Genomic DNA, 17,234 nt, shown 5'->3' with positions numbered 1-17,234 from the left:
GTTTGAAAATAAAAAGTACAAACCAGCCACATTATTCCTGTTGTGACTAATGGTACACTGGGTATGATAAGGACATAAAAGGGTTTTGTTTCACTATTAAAAGAACAATAAGAGCTGGATCATGATGTGATAAAAATGTTTTGCATCGTTCTTCAAGAGGTACTGTGTGCACAGTCTTTTCCACCAGAGTTTACACAAGTGATGACCTTTGTGAAAATTTTTAACAAAATAATAAAATGGCTTAAACCAGTGACAGTTTCATGAACTTCTGAAAGAGATTGATGGTCAGTGTTCAGACCTTCTCCTTCACAACAAAGTCCAATGGCTTGTAGGGGGGATATCTGCTTGAACATTTTACACCTATATATGGAGTAAAAAGTGTTTTACATTGTTTTTAAATTTTTATTCACATTTTTTTCACTGTGGCTCCAGAAGCACTGCTTTTTCTGCCAGATTTGAATATTTTGGGTTGCCAACCTCTGGCATAGAGTATCCCAGGGAACACTTAAGGTCTGGTTTTATTATAATAATTCCATATTTTTTGTTCTCTTTTCACAGGCCAAGCGTCGTGTTTTGTTGACGGGTACACCTCTCCAGAATAATTTGGTGGAGCTCATGTCTATCCTCATCTTCGTAATGCCACAACTATTTGACAGTAAAAAAGAAGAATTGAAAAGAGTATTCTCCATGTTTCCTGTAAGTTTTCAAAAATATCTTAATCCAAGTAATTTTTGTTTACACTTGTACTGCCAGAGTATTAAATACAGTACTGTACTCTTATGGTTGAATAAAATACGAGAAATTTTAAGATCTTTTTGCTCTAAATATAATATAAGGAACTTCTCCCATGAGGGTTTAACATTTTAGATTACAGCCAAAAATGAGAATGAAGATTTTAGCCATCCAACTTCAGGGCAAAAAGTGTATACCTGTATGATACAAAGTAGATAGGTAATATCAAATGCTTTCTTTCATACTTGGCATTAGTACAGGTATCCCTTGTTTAGAACACTTTCTTTAAAACATTTTTGTTTCAGAATACTTTTTATATTAGGGCACACTCAGGTAAAGAACAGTAGCAATTTTTGACTGAGGGCAGTGTGAAAATTTTTTTCTTCAGTAGGCAATTACTCTATCATGTGCCATGTTTTATGCTTGTATGAGTTTCTTATAATTTCCAGAAATCGGAAGGAAATGGCAATAAAGGTCGATTTGAACGTGAGAGGATTGAGCAAGCAAAGCGTATAATGAAACCCTTCTTTCTTAGACGGCTGAAGTGTGATGTTTTGAAGGTACAGTTAGTTCTGAGGTTTTGTATTACCCTCTTGAATCATCAGGTTGGCCGATTTAAACCAATGATTCAAACTAAATAGTTTAAACCGTGCCACCACCCTATATTTACTCTCTCTCTCTCTCTGTTTTTAATTTACTTGTATTTATTATTTTATATGATCAGCCTCTTATGGTGTATGTTTTATCCTCTTCCCTGACCACTCACTCCCTCCCTTTGTAAGGAGAGGGTGAGGGGTTGGACTTGCTGTGCCGCATCTGCCAGTGTGTTGTTATTGTTTGTTCATTATTATATTCCCTTATGATCGTCCTCTTATGGTGTATGTTTCTCCATAATTAATGTATTAAATAATAGTAAAAAATATGTTATAATATAATTTGTAATATAACTTTAAAATAAAATGACAAGCTAAATCAGTGTTGGTGGTGTGGCGGTACCACAGCAGACCGAGGGATACTACAATCGACATTATCAGGAATTTATATGCTGCCGCCAAGCTCTCATCACCACCTTTTTTATGACTCGATAATTGAAGGAGAATCCAGTGATGATGAATCTGTCGCTCTGGATATTGCTGATGAAATTAAAGCCGCTTTACAAGTGTCTGCAGTTGATTTTGAATGCTTTGAATCTGACTAACCTTCACCCTCTGCCTGTGGTGGAGAATCACATAATTAACTTCCTAGGCTATCTTATAATATTGATTTAATAATGTAGATGCAGTTTATGTGACATTGTGTAATTTTTGGAAAGGTAAGTTGGTTACCCAAAGATGTTCTAAGAGTAGGTTTGGGGAGTCCAGTACAATACAGGTACAGTGATTTTAACCCGCGCAAAATTAGACCCCACTGTATATGGTTTGGAATATTATACTGAACTTTTTTAATCATTGATGGATTATCATGTTGGTGTGATTGAAATGAATTTATATTGTCATAAACTATTTACTTTTCTCTTTACCTCCTTGTAGGATCTGCCACCCAAACATGATGAAATTACATTTACTCCAATGTCACAACGTCAGAAGGAAATTTACTCGGAGACGGTGTCCTTTCTGAGTAAAAGAGCGCAGCAACACCAAGTGAGTTACAGCTTTATGTTAAATAATACATAAAATTCATATTAATTCTTCAGGTAATACAGTAATCTTTCCAAATAACAGATTAAAGTGTGTCGACTGATTCCACAAAAGGGAGGATTCTGCTAAATCTAGCAATGAAATGGATATGCTCATGAAATCCACTTCATTCCCAGAAATTTTGTAGCCAGAGTTGCTTTTAATGGGAATGGGTTCCAGTCCTTCATTAAGCCCGCCTCCAATATGTTGGAGGAATTTATTATGTTATGAGAGTACAGCAAGAGAATTTGGGTATTGTGGACATATAAAAAAATTTTATATACTGTACCCATAAGTGAAAAGTCCTACCAAGTTAATGATGAGGTTACATTCCTGAAAAACCTGATGTTAAGCAAAATTATCACTAAACGAGGATAACAATGAGAATCGATCTTAGGGGAAATTTTTCACCTAAATATACTGTAAAGTATTCATTGATAATTTGCTTTAATAATTATAATCTACAATACACGACAGTAAAGTAACACTCACTAAGTCCACATCATAAAGAAAGTCATCATTTTATGTCCTCTCCAAGGCTGGAGAACTACTCTGAGTCAGAAAATGTGCATTCATAATGATGATTGACACCATTGACTGCAAAAGGCCAAGTACTTTCACAATGTAGCATGATCCTTCACCACTCTTATGAGTCATGATGCCTTATAATGTCAAGCTTCACGTTCAAATTCAGTGACTTGTGGGAAAACTTAGCCTTGCAATATCACAATACACAAACCTTCCATACAGTATTCAATAACCCGTAAAAGTCATAACGATAACAGTGATGCACAGCGATAATGTATGCAGCAGAAACAATGAAACATGGAAGACAGTGATCAATTGACAGGTGTGGGTAGGTGGGGATGCCTGTATCTGTTCCACTTAACCCCTTTGCTGCAGCTTGCAGTAAATTTGTCATGTATCATATGTGCACTTAAAAAGAAGTTCTTGAAAAGCACACTATACATTAAAAGTACAAATAAGCATGCAGACTAAGGGATATAGAAGAATAAATAATTTACATAGTTTAGTTTAGCCATAGTGAATAGCTGTACCATACAGAGTGGATGGTTTGGCTCGGTTCTGTTCTGGAGATGAACGTACTTCCTCCATGACAACTGTGTGTGTACTGAGACACGGCTAGAAATGCAAGTGTAGTGTAGGGGGGGGCCTAAAAGGCTTATGGGATACAGTCTATATAAATGCATCACTTGGCTTACAATTTTAGAAATTGATGATAAAATCTTGGCTGCCTGCTGGCATGTTACAGCCTAAATTGCAGACCACTCTATTGTTTGGTTTTTATTTGCAGCTACTTTACTGTATAGAGTTAGTACCTAATACCAGAAGCTGAATTAAAACAGAATCCTGACCAAGTATTTTTTGTCTTACTGAATTTTTATTATGTTAAGGAGTGCAGTTAAGTGGTAACACAACTACATGTATTTGGGAAAATTCTGCACATCACCCCAGTTTCAGTATAGAAAAAGATATCCACGATGAAGCAGTTTTTTTGATAATTTAATTTGGTTACAAATTGGAAATGAAGTAAGGTTGGCAGCTAGATATGTCTTCCATTGATAGATTTTTTCCACTCCTGTAAGCCCCTCTTTACAGCACAGGGTGGCCAGGGTCAAAAGCAGCACAGACTCTGCCTTTGCTGCTATTCATTCTCCCTAACTGTTGTTATAGATGTATTTTAGATATTTCTTTGCTCTGACACTGGCCTAAAATTTTCATTTGGTGTACCGCTGTTACTTGCATTCCAACATTATCCATCATTAACATGTCCAAATTGATAATACAAGTTGAGTTGTAATGTAGATACTGTACTGTATAAGATAAGAAACTCTGTGCATTTCATTTTTTAATATTAATATTTTCAGTTAGAGCTCGAGAAATTGAACTTTAAAGATCTGACAGAAGTAGATGAACTGGAGTCTACTGGAGGTGCAAACAAGACCAGAGAGAAGACTAGAGATGCCAGTTCCAACATGGTTACAACTCTTCGCAAAATAGCCAACCATCCATTATTAATAAGGTTTGTACTACTATCTTAAACTAGAGTACAGTACATTCATTTTTTAATTTTGAAATTAAATTCAGAATACGTAATGTGAAAAATATTTTATACGACCATGGCCATAGTATGTCCAGGTTGTCGTAAGTCGATGAAAGACTGTATTCTAACAAATCCCAGGAAGTTAATTATACTCTCCAAATGATGGGGGTGTGGGAAGCTCTGGGAGACGATGGGGGCTGAGACGGAGATTAAATTCTGATTGAGTTGCTGTTTAGTTTTGATTTCAAATTATTATTTTTTCTTTATTTAATATTTTATATTATTAATGATAAAACATACACCATAGGAGGCCGATCATAAAAGAATATAATATTAAATAAATAAAACAAACTGACAAATGTGGCACGGCCAGTTGCCCCAAAGATAGTTATGTAATGACTAATAAGTGTAGCACTTAAAAACAAGGGAGACGAATCTTAATAACCTTACTGTGCCCTCAACTAACCCAAAGAATTCAAGTCATACTGAATGTCAACCAACAGGATATTCTTATGAAATGTAATGTGAATCTGTATCATTTATAAATGTGTAAAACAACACTTTGAAAAGTTAGTGTCACTTATGTACTAGGTCAAAGGTCAAAGCCTTGTCCCGTACATAACTTCTTTTTTTTATCCATTTAGACATCTTATGAAATTTCAGATAAATATTTATGATCACTAGACAAAGTGCAGAAGTTCATGTACCTGTATTTGTCAGGGTTTTACCTTCTTTGATGACTTGGGTGTTTAGGGAGGCATATTAGGTGCTCAAAGTATGAATGACAACCTCTTGAAAGTATGGATGTATGGCAAGTTGTCATTTGTGTGATGAGCACGTCATAAGTAACTATAGACACATTTATAAAATTTGTCATTCATCTTTTATTCTTGAATTCTGTATGGTTTGGAAATAGGTATCATTTCCATATACAGTACGGAAGTATAGAAGGGTTGGAATTAGTGTACTACATGTACCCAAGTTTCCAGCACATTCTACACTAATTTTGGGTACAGTAATCTTTTTTGCCAAGACTCGGTAGACATATGCACTTCCTCTTCCTTGTAATGCTATATTTTCAGGATCTGCTTTGCCATTGTCAGTTTGTAATCACAATACCTCCTCCCTCCCTCCTTCCTTTGCCAGAGTGCAAAATTTATCTACATACACTTTTCCTTCCGTAAATCATTCATGTTTCTCACCAGAGAAGGATTCACTTATCTTGTATTGTACCGCCTTCAAGTCTGAAACTATGAAGAAACATGAAACTAAAATAGAGTATTTTCAATTTCTTTTGGTATTCCAAAATTGATGAGAGAAATATTTGAAATTATTTGCTAACGACTAACTATTTATTATGTTCTGGTTATTATACAGTACTATATTATATACTGTATCAATTAGTCGGAATAATTGCAGAGCACTTTCGGGAATGAGAGATTACGGGTAATGAGACGATTCTCTTAAAGACAGAAAGAAATCTCTCGTTCCCGGATACCAGAAAATTTTCCAGAAAATGTGCCCCTTTGGAAAATTGATCCCAAATCCAGAATTTTCTGGAAAATTACTGGTTTAGGAACAATTTTCCGAGAAAATTTAAATTCTGGCTATCAAAGAATTCAGATTAAGAGGAATTCCGGCTAACAGAGATGTTAATGCATTTGAATATTTTTTTTTCCAGACACCACTACGATGATATAAAGTTAAAGAAGATTGCAGAGACTCTAAAGAGAACCACCCACAGAGATTCTGTACTAGAGTACATTTTGGAGGACTTCTCAGTCATGTCAGATTTTGAGATACATTCTACTTGCAACATCTATCACGTGAGACTCATTTTTGTTTTAGTATTAATGTTGTAGTTATGCATTTGATTATAAATGTTGACTTTTAATTTATTCATCTGTGTGACAGTCATATACATTGGGTCAGTTTATTTGTATATCTGCATATTTCATTATCTTTTTTGCATACACTTGGGTCTTGATATATGCAATGGTTATGTTCACCAAAAACTTCACATAAATTGAATACTTAATCCCTAGGCTTTGGGTCATGTCCCCTCCCAGGACTGCACATATTTATATTGAGTTTTATCAGTTATATAAATGACTTGGGATATATCCAGCCATACAAACTGTACCTCATTGCCTATTGTGCTATATGCTTGGAATCATTTGTTTCTGTTTGCTTTATGTTTCGTACAAAACAAAGAAGTAATGAAAAGCCTTCATTTAAAAGCAAATTTTCTAACATCTCTGAAGTTCTAATGACTTGAAATCATTGGAATTTTGATATTCCAAATATTTAACATTATTTTAGAGAATAACATGTTGGTCTGCTTACCAATTGTGAACATATTTAGTTTGAATAAATGGACAGCTACACGAATATTCTCTATGAACCAATCGGCTATTTGCAGCTATAGACGAGGGGTGTGGCTTACGGGCCAGGTTAGCATAGAAATAGTACAGTCTGTGGTTTCTTTAAACCTAGAGAAAGCCTGGAGATTTGGCATCCTTAAAGTGCTTCACAGTTTTGGATTGCTGGGAAATTTACCATCAATATTATGTTAGCTTTTGTGAAGTCACATTTTTATGATCAACGTAGCCACAGACATGTCAGCACCACATATTCAGGAGAATGGGGTTCCTCAGGGCAGTATCTTGAGTGGGACTCTATTTGCCATTGCAATAAATTGGGTAGCCGCATCGGTTGCAGGTTGTGTATCAATCTCATTGTATGTAGACAACTTGGCCATTTGGTATGCAGCTTCCAGCATGTCAGTGGCTGAACGTCATATGCAACTTGCACTAAACAAGGTTTCACGTTGGACCACAGAGCATGGTTTCAGATTTTCTCCCTTGAAGACCATTGCCATACATTTCAGCCACCTTCAAGGTCTTCGTGTGCAGTGTGTGGAGGAGTGGATAGCATGGGTGGGGATGTCATTTCTTTCAAGGAGGAAGTTGGCCTTCTACACAAGCTTTAAATTTTATCTATTAATGTTTAAATAGTTTTTATGAAAGTTTTATGTTATCTATTACTTTTGTGTTTACCATACATTATTTGATTTTAGTCTTTTTAGCCTTCATTTTAATTTGGCAACATATGACCAAAGCTGTTGCTTTGCCAGGAATGTAATGATACGATTTGAAGATAAATGATAAAGATAGAACTAAGAAATGGTATAAATGGTTGGAAGTATTGAAATGGGTAGAGAAAATGAGATTGTAACTAAATCAGTTCATGGTTTAAATATATGCTGTATTGGTATGCAATAAACATTGTGTAGAATGTAAGGATAAGCAACTTTGTATTGAGTATCATAGTATTTTAGCAGTTTTTACAATTAGATACTATGTAAAATATAGAACTTGATACTCATTGCTTGTTTTTTTCCTGGCAGTCCATCAAGAAGTTCCGCTTGCCAGATGAGTTAATTCTCAGTTCTGGCAAGTTCCAGCAGCTAGATGTGTTACTCCCCCAGCTGAAAAATGAAGGTATGAGAAAATTTGATTTCACTGTCAATGTATTTAAGTGACAAACTTGCTTTCTTATTTAAAGGAAAGTTAAGATACACAAGGTGATGAAAATAACAGATAATTTTTTAAGTTATTCAACTATCAACTAGATCATAAAGAAAAATTCACACCTTTTTTTACAATACAAAGTTTACTGTATATAATTGAAGAGTATCACTTACTGGTAGTTGCCCAAAACTTTCATTTGGTTGAGAGATGTCAGATTAGCAGGAGGCACAACAGGGAACTGAAGTTTGATTAAGACAAAGACTTATTTGGTAATCTGTATAGGTTGTGTAGTAGTACAGTGGTCCCTCGGTTAACGAGCACAATCTGTTCTAGAAGGTTGCTCATTAACCGAAAAACTCGTTAACCGAAACCATTGTTTCAATGGGTTTTGGGGTAATTGGTTCCAGCTCACCGAAAATTGCCTAAATTCAACAAAAAGGGTAGAAAAGTAAACTTGCTTTGAGGTGTGTATGTAGAAGGCTCATGGATGATGATGATGGGAATTAGAATGGGGTGGAGGAGAAGAGAAGGCATTGGGGTGAAAGAGAAGTCACCCCAAGGTGCCATTTCACCCATAAAATTTTAGTGCTCTTGGTGTAATTCAAGATTATGTTCTTTAAATCAACACTGCACTGCATAATATATTGTCAATATGTAAAATAAATTTCAAAATGACCAATAATTTGCTTGCAAACACAGAAAAAAAGCATTTAGTTGAAGAGAGTCTCAAGCAAGATGTTACCTCCACTGAAAAGGCACAAAGACTGATGCCTGTATGGTGTGTTGGCAGGCTGGATGGCATGTTCATTAATTGTTAAAATTACTAAAAAATTTAATATTAAACTTTTAAAATTATTGAATAGTATAAACTTCTTGATATTTACTGAAATGGTAAGGAATTTAAGCCCTAGAACCGATCACTGTACTGGCGGACTAATACTACCGCTGGTGGACCGCCAAATGCAAGCGAAAACATGTTCAGGTCACCTCGTAGGAAACTCATTAATCGAGGGATTGCTCGTTAACCGAAGTTAAGAATCTTATGGAAGGTGACTCGTTAACCGAAATCTCGTTAACCGAGGGACCACTGTACAGTGAGCTATCAACCTGAACAACTGGTTCTTCTTAACAGTGCTCCTCAAGTTTAACACCAGTGAGCATTAAGTCAAATCACAACTACCGAGTCATTATTTATGTGTACAGTACAGTATTGTATATGTTTTAACATACGTGTGGAGAGCCTGCTGACACAAAACATGTAGAGTACGTACAGTATATTCCTCTTATACTTGCTAAATTATGTGAGAACTGTCATTACACAGTATATGTACTGTATCCTTTCTCTGTACAATTACCTTCATTACACTCTTACATAACTCATCAATTGATGATAATTTAGATATTTATAAAATAATAGAGGAAATACAAGGGAATATAAAGGATATTAGAGCATCACTAAGGCATTAGGAGTCAACCAGTATGAGTGCCCCATGCAGTTCTCCAGGTGTAAAGTTAACAGACCGCTATAATGCTAAGTATTCATCACCACTGTAATTGTAGAGGCTGAGGTTAGGTAGGGAGTAGTATTACTGTAAAATATTTGTCACCCGAAAAGTTTGGGACTAAGAGGATTCTGTAAAATGGTAATTATGTAAAGTGGATACAATCATGACCATGTGTGCAAGGAAAACATGTAATAAATCATAGTAATTGTGTCAGTTTAGTATAGTAAACCCTTGATAACTCGGCACCTATTGCTGAATTATCCCAAATTCTAAATTATTAAGGCACTTCCCCACCCCTCCAATAATATAACACTGAAACATTATAAGCCCATATATGTGTACAGTAGCTAAAACAACTATCTGTGCAGGTGGGGTCGATCTGCTCAAAAATTATACGTGTGAGTAGTGGCAATCCTCATATACCAAAATTTATCATCCATGGTCTCATATTGTTTCCCACAAAGTATGCACAGATAGTTGTTTTAGCTACTGTACATGTAATTACTATTTAAAAGAAGTAACACTTCACAGCACTGCAGATGAAGAGTGATTTATCATAGTAGGCCACAGAGGCATGGTAGGTGACACAGGGTAATGGTAGGTGATGCAGGTGGCCGAGGTGATGGAGGGGAATGCTACGTAAACAGTAAACAGTGTAGCATACAGTATATGTATATGAATAATTTTGTCACAAACAAAATAAAGAATAAATTTTAACAAAAATAATTGTTTTCTCCGTATAATTCAAGTCTGAGTATGTAAATAAACACGGAACTTATATCACTTATGATATTATAGTCCACCCTGGTAAAACCGTTTTCTTTAGTACAGATCAAAAGAATTAAAATTAAAGTATTCTAATGCAGCTTAGAAATAAAGAAAATATTATATAAACTATATAAGAAGAAAAATGAAGGGCATAGGCGTGTGTGTGTGTGTGTGTGTGTGTGTGTGTGGAAGGTGAACGTATGTGGCAGACTCGCCCACGTCTCTTCCTCCATTGTGACGTTACCACACACACACACACACACACACACACACAGTCGTACATTTCTCGGTCAGCTGGTTGACTGCCTGGTTGAACTGTGTGGCATCGCTTAGATGATGGTTTGAGTGTGGAAGGAGCTATTTTTTGTACATAAAATATGTTCTATTGTATTTTATGACATGCTATGTATCAATTTTATTGTTTATAATAGATTTTTTTTTTAAAGCGGTTATGGCACTACTGGTGTCAGATACAAGTAAATGACTTCAGGTGCAATTGGATTGTTGAACTAAATGTTGGGATACCTGGAAAATTCAGATACTGTGGTTGGAATTCGGATAATATGAATTGCCATGTAAAGTAAGTAAAGTTTACAATATTGGATTTACCATAATAGTGGAGACATTCTGCATATAGTGACCTGACATGAATGGGGAAGGGTGTTGGGTGTTATTGGGTCAGTACAGCAGGAACCAAATTTTATCAGGGGTGCTGAATATTGTGGTGTCATAGATACTCTGTGGTGCACCTTATACCCAAAATATTGGAGTGCTACAGCACCCTCTCTTCCTGCATCCATGTACTGGGTGGAGTGAAAGGAGTAGGACGGTACGGCACACACGAGAGAACTGACTAACCACGGAGTGTGTGTGTATGTGTGTGGGAGATGCGCATCTACAATGGTCGGTCAAAAGATTTCTAACAGCCTTGCAGATAGCTGAATTTCGACGGCAAATCTTGAATAAAGGGTCACTTATAATCTTTTGCGAATAAGTGAATTCGCAAATACGAGGCGATAAGTGTATGCAGATTATTCTGAGGTTATTTTATATAACTCGTTTTTCCAAGTTATTTTTAAATTTTTTCCGAGAGTATAGCCATCCCAAGTTATATATAATTGCAAATTATTAAATGACAAGTTATCCAGGGTTTACTGTACTATTAGTTTCTGCAAATACCTGTTCACCAATTTACTTAATATATACAGTACAGTACAGTACAGTACTGTAATGATTTTATACCTGTACTTATGATAAACCGGATGAGATTTGAAACATGGTAAACAGTATGAAATGCTAAGCTGCCATTACTCAGCTGATGATACACTATTGTTCTCTTGTGCATTGCCAGCTATATACTGTATATCTACATCTGTAAACATTTTATTACACTTTGAAATTCCACACTTTTTCCTACAGTTGGTAAACCTGTGGTTGGCACATGGCCGTATCAGTATTGACTACTCATGCTTTCCCTGGGTCCAAGGATAACACCAAAGAACTGTACTGTACAGAAAAGTTATGGGATGAATGTCTGCCTAGGTCTTAAGATAATGGTAATACAAAGTACCACCTCTTGCCACATTCTAGGAAGTTAATTCTAATAGGAACTGGTTGATGAAGGGTGTCAAGCAAGAAGTGGAAGAACTCCTGTGGGATGCATACCTTTTTAGTTCTAAGGTTATTAGCACCACCACCTTCCACTCTAGGAGGCTATTGTTAACTGGAAGTGTCTGGCAGAAGGTGTCTAAGTAAGAAGTGGAGGAATGATCCCAAAATCATATTTTCTAGCTAATCCTGTAGCTAGCAACTCAAATACCCTCCCTTCCCACTTGGGTTTGTGGGTAGTCATCTCAAAACTGAATCTCAAATTGCAGTGTTTGTTTTGATGGGAAGGCATTTACAATCATAAAATCAGCCCCCAGCTGCCAGTTAGGGGATAGTATACTGTCCCAGACCTCAAATGGTATATGCATTAACTGAAGTACTTCCCTATAGGTTCAGCTAGGAAATATAATTTCAGGTTTAATTCTCTATTTATTCACTTAACCAGTGGTACGTGAATGAATCTAGTTACGGTAGAGTTTCACTGTAATTTTGATGACATTTTTGGATGTTGTTTTAGTGAGTTATCTTCAGCCAGCCAGTTAGGTGGATTCTTGCAATTTCTGTACAAAGCTTAGAGAATATGGTGTATGGGCTGACGCAAGCCATGTGCACCACCGAGTGAGAATGGACTGGCGAACATAATTTACATATCAGTGTCATTCACAATTTTGCTTTCATAGTTTGCACATGATGTTTTGCTTCTATGGTGACTCTTGAGTATCACATTGGTTGTGGACCACAACCCAAATTTTTCTATAAATTTAAGTGCCACTAGGTCATGGATTTTGCTTTCTTGGAATGCAACTTTTTTCTTTCTTTTTTTTTTACCAGTATGAAGGTCCACAAGTCATGCTGTCAGCTGTTGTTGAAATACATTTTCATTATACACTGGGGACTTACTGTAGTCATTAAGCAAGATAGTAAGATTCTGCATGTTTGTGCTTATGTGTATTTAGAGTATTGTATTTTATGTTTAATAAGATATTCAGTATACTGAAAATGTATTTAAAATCATTTTATTTTTATTTTTCCTTTATTTCAGGGTCTCGTGTTTTAATATTTTCACAATTTGTGATACTTCTTAATGTCTTAGAGCAGTACATTAAACTTCGAGGACATAAATACCTCAGATTTGATGGCACCACACAGGTAACTGAAAGGTGAGTGTACATTTTGTTTGTTTAGTAACTCGCATGCATGTTGGGTATGGTATTCGGTAGGTCATATAAAGCTGTTCCATGATTATTAAATATGGTTCTTTATATCCTAATTTTACCCCAAAACTAATTACAGGTGTTATTTTTTTAAAGGTACTGCATCAGTATTTTCAAATTAAAGAATTTTTTACAAATAATTGTAACTGCATAATTATATTTCTATGTGAAATACATTATATAGGCATTTTAATTTTTTAAGACAATATACTGTACAGTTTAGTAGTTTGTTGTCTGTGTTATAGAGTATGAACTATAAAATATATTCATTAATCTGGCAGCCAAACCCTAGATTTGTGCTAAACCCGGATTTGTCGTCCAGACAATCTTTTTTTTGACTAATTTTACATAATTTGAGGGTGCTGAATCCAAATCTGCCAGGAGCCACTTTGTTACCCTTGGGGAAAATGATATACCTGGTATTCAAGATGGCGTCCAAGATGGCCGCCAAATACTTAAAGTTTGATATTTCAACCCTAAGCATCATAGAACAATTATATTTTGGGTGATTTTTATGGTTTTCATGGTCAAGGAACATAATATAAGTACAATAGTTTGAAATCTGTTTCTGGACTATAAAGACGTATTTACGATGGCGTCCAAAATAGCTGCCGTATATACCTTGTTTTCTTTTTTAAACTTCAAAGCAACATACAATGGCATTATTTTTGCCAACTGATATTATTTGAAATTAAACTCCTCCTCTTCTATTATAGCCCATATAATAAGTTAGGAAATATTTGATATGTATTTAATATTTTGGCTAACTGATTTTCATGTTTGTGGTAATGGTGACTCAACTACCTTATGAATGCATGGCTTTCATTTCAGAATATGTGAATGATGGCTGCTCTTGATTCCCCTGCATGCTGTTTTCAAGCAATATTTAGATGTGGTGTAGAATATTCTAAGCTTGTAACTGGTACCCAGACTAGAATACATGGCATTTTAGCAGCTAGTAGACTTAGAGGTGATGGGTTGAGTGAACACTTAGGGACTAGCTTGCATGATTTGAGTATGTCCTCATCCTTGTGTATTTTCATAAAAACTGTGTGTCTACCTACATGTCTAAGACTCGCATACAAAGATATCTCTTGAAGCAAAGTCGAGAAACTTCAGTGGAGGAACGTGCTTCAAAAAAGATTAGGCGGTCTGAAGTAAATGCATTTGATTTCAAGGAGCAATGTCTATTTTGTGGTCGTGACTGCAAATCAGAACCAGGTCCATGTCATCCAGATCGTTGGCGGCGTGTTGTGCAATGCAGAACCACAAACCGAGGGACAGAGAAAACCTCCAAATAGGCTATTCTTGATGTGTTTGACCAACTTAATGATGAGCATGCTGAGCAAGTACGTGTTTGAGTTCAAGGAGCAATAAGAGATCTTCACGCATCTGATGCTCAATACAATAAAGAGTGTGAAGCATCCTTCATCTCGCCACGTAGTATTCACACTTAAGCAATCAGCTTTGAAGTGCTGGGCCTACAGACTACATACATGCAGTCGGCTCATTCAAGATTTTGCATCTTTGAAGGAGAACAAAACCAACCAAGGCTGTGTCACCGTTTATAAGGAGGAAATGCCAGCACGTAAAGCAGCTGATGCTGTTGATCAAGAAAAGCTCTGACACAAGCTTGCTAAATGCATCCATCCACTCCAGGCAGACCTCCAATGCCAAGATATAACCAACATTGCCACAGGACGGATTGCCCTAAAAGTCGTTAATGTGGACCGATCTGTTGAAATTGGCAAGAATCAACTGCAGGGTTATGAATCAACATGGCCGAACAGCTTCCACAGTCCCCTGAAGAAGCAAGTTGTTACAATGTCAGTTTCAAGGAAGCAAGTAAAAATTGGAGAAGAACAAGTGTTTCATACCTCCCTCATCTTTTCAAGAGTACAATGTCTGCAGCAAGTTCATGACATCAGTATCAAAGATTTTTCTTGAATATGAATTATCACCTGTGCCACCTTCCTCATTTGAAGACAATGGTGACATGCAGACAGCGAAGAGTAAGGCCACCTTGAAGAAAAGGTTGGGAGTGGAACTTTCTTCTCGTTTCGATAACAAGCTGAAGTAACTGTGGTAGATGGATGTGCTGTCCTATGGATCATCTCATGGCCTTCCAGGGGTACAGTTGAGAACTTCATCAAGAACATGATTGCATACATCAGCAACATATTGCAAAGACTGATGTATATCTCATCTTTGACAAGTACTACCCAAACAGTATTAAAGATGCAGTGAGGATGTCAGGAGCAGGAAAAAATGCAGTACCCAAAGAGATTCAGTTGGGTAATGTCATGTGTAAAACAGACATGAAAATGCTTCACGAAGAAGCGGATGTGAATATAGCAAAACAGGTGTTGTTTATTGCCTTAAGTGGTGTTGATTGCATCAAAGTCATTTGCAATGACATGGATGTGTTTGTGCTGATGATGCACTACTACTCATCACAGAAGTTAACCTGCAAGATGTTCATGGATGGGACTAGTCCTTCAAGATCTACCATTGACATCAAGGCCACAGTTGAAATGCACAGGGATCTTGTTGATGACATAATGGCAGCACACGCTCTTTCTGGATGTGACACCGTCGCTTATCTCTATGGTAAAGGTAAGGTTACCACCATACAGACATTGAAATCTGGTCATTGTCTTGACAAACTTAGGAAAATTGTTGCTGAGATAACAGAGGTTGTTTCTCAAGTCACCAGATTTGTAGCAGCTTGTTATGACTCGAAGGTCATCCATGATATGTCAACTGTTCTACTGTACGATTTGATGTTTGGACATCCAAAATGTCTAACAAAAGGCTGACTTCAGCTCCTGAGCTGAGATGCTTGCCTCCAACAACTGCAGCATTTGAACTACATGTGCTTAGGGCACACTATCAGACCATGATTTGGAGAACAGTCTTTAGAAGTTGGTCCATCAAACCATGACCCAAGGCAGTACGTATAGTCAAGTGATCAGGCATCCAATCTTCTGCTTCCAGTTCCATTGCCTTCAGATGTGCCACCAGTACCAGACATTATCCAGAAACTAATCAAGTGCCAATCGGCCATGTTCAACTGCTCAGTGTAATTGTGATGCTATCATGCTCCATGTTCTGTTGTTATCATGCAGAAAATGTGTGCCACAATGAGAAAGATGATGAAAGCAATGATGAGTGCTTGGATTAATTTCAAATATTTGAGTGTTTTAATATACGTATTAGAAAAATTCACTCCTATAATTTGTGATATTGTAGATCTTTACAGAGTCTGGAATAAGATGGAGTAACCTTTTAGTGTATATGAGATTAAGATCATATTTGAATATTTCTGTTTCCAGAGTATATAATTAATCTGTCACTAAATCATCACTTTCTCTTATGAATGAAAGCAGAAATGTCTCCCACAATTGTTTTGGCAGCCAATTTGGACGCCATCTTAACTACAGTTGTACATATTTCAAATAGTGTTTTTAAAGTATCTGTGTTGCATTCTTTGACCCTGGAAACCCATATCAACCAAAATATAATTGTTCTATGATGCTTAGGGTCGAAATATCAAACTTTATGCATTCGGTGGCCATCTCGGACGCCATCTTGAATATTTTTTCCCCAAGGGTGACAAAATTGCACCCGGCAGATTTGGACTCAGCACCCAAACAATTATGAGTCAAAAAACTTTGTCTGGACGACAAATCCGGGTATTCTCTGTTTCTCCCGGACTAGCAGTAATTATCTTACAGGTATACAGGCAGCATCTGCTTAACATATATTTAATGTACATACTCGTACATCTGCAGATACATACTTTTTATACTGGTACCATTTTGTCCACATTAAAACAACTATCTGTGCAGGTGGGGGTCGATATGCTCTGAAATTTTACGTGTGACTGGTGACATCCCTCATATACCAAAATTTATTGTCCATGGTCTCGTATTGTTTCCCGCAAAGTATGCACAGATAGTTTTTACCTACTGTACATTTGGCTCCAGTTCTGCATTTACCACTTTAGATTGCCAGTCCTCTCTCTCCCTGAGGTGTGACCCCTGAACTCTTGAAGTGTGAATTCAAAGCATTCACCCAGGGAGAGGGGAGGGATGTGTTGGGGTGGGTGACTTTCTGTGGGGGGACACGGA

At 36.6% G+C, this 17,234-nt stretch overlaps 1 protein-coding gene across 2 annotated transcripts in view; it reads left to right on the top strand.

Annotated features, from left to right (window-relative positions):
• Positions 1–17,234, top strand: part of LOC121871445 (SWI/SNF-related matrix-associated actin-dependent regulator of chromatin subfamily A containing DEAD/H box 1 homolog) — a 56,940-nt gene that overhangs the window by 28,947 nt on the left and 10,759 nt on the right. For both annotated transcript variants that reach the window (XM_042373763.1, XM_042373753.1), the window contains exons 14-20: positions 559–696; positions 1,182–1,292; positions 2,262–2,372; positions 4,298–4,452; positions 6,155–6,299; positions 7,883–7,976; positions 12,930–13,047. In XM_042373763.1, the coding sequence (XP_042229697.1) occupies positions 559–696; positions 1,182–1,292; positions 2,262–2,372; positions 4,298–4,452; positions 6,155–6,299; positions 7,883–7,976; positions 12,930–13,047 (872 nt within the window). The remainder of the gene's footprint in view (positions 1–558; positions 697–1,181; positions 1,293–2,261; positions 2,373–4,297; positions 4,453–6,154; positions 6,300–7,882; positions 7,977–12,929; positions 13,048–17,234) is intronic.

This window comes from Homarus americanus, unplaced genomic scaffold, assembly GCF_018991925.1.
Source record: "Homarus americanus isolate GMGI-L3 unplaced genomic scaffold, GMGI_Hamer_2.0 scaffold43265, whole genome shotgun sequence".
Classification (NCBI taxonomy): Eukaryota; Metazoa; Arthropoda; class Malacostraca; order Decapoda; family Nephropidae; genus Homarus; species Homarus americanus.
This window is presented reverse-complemented; position numbering and strand designations above follow the sequence as displayed.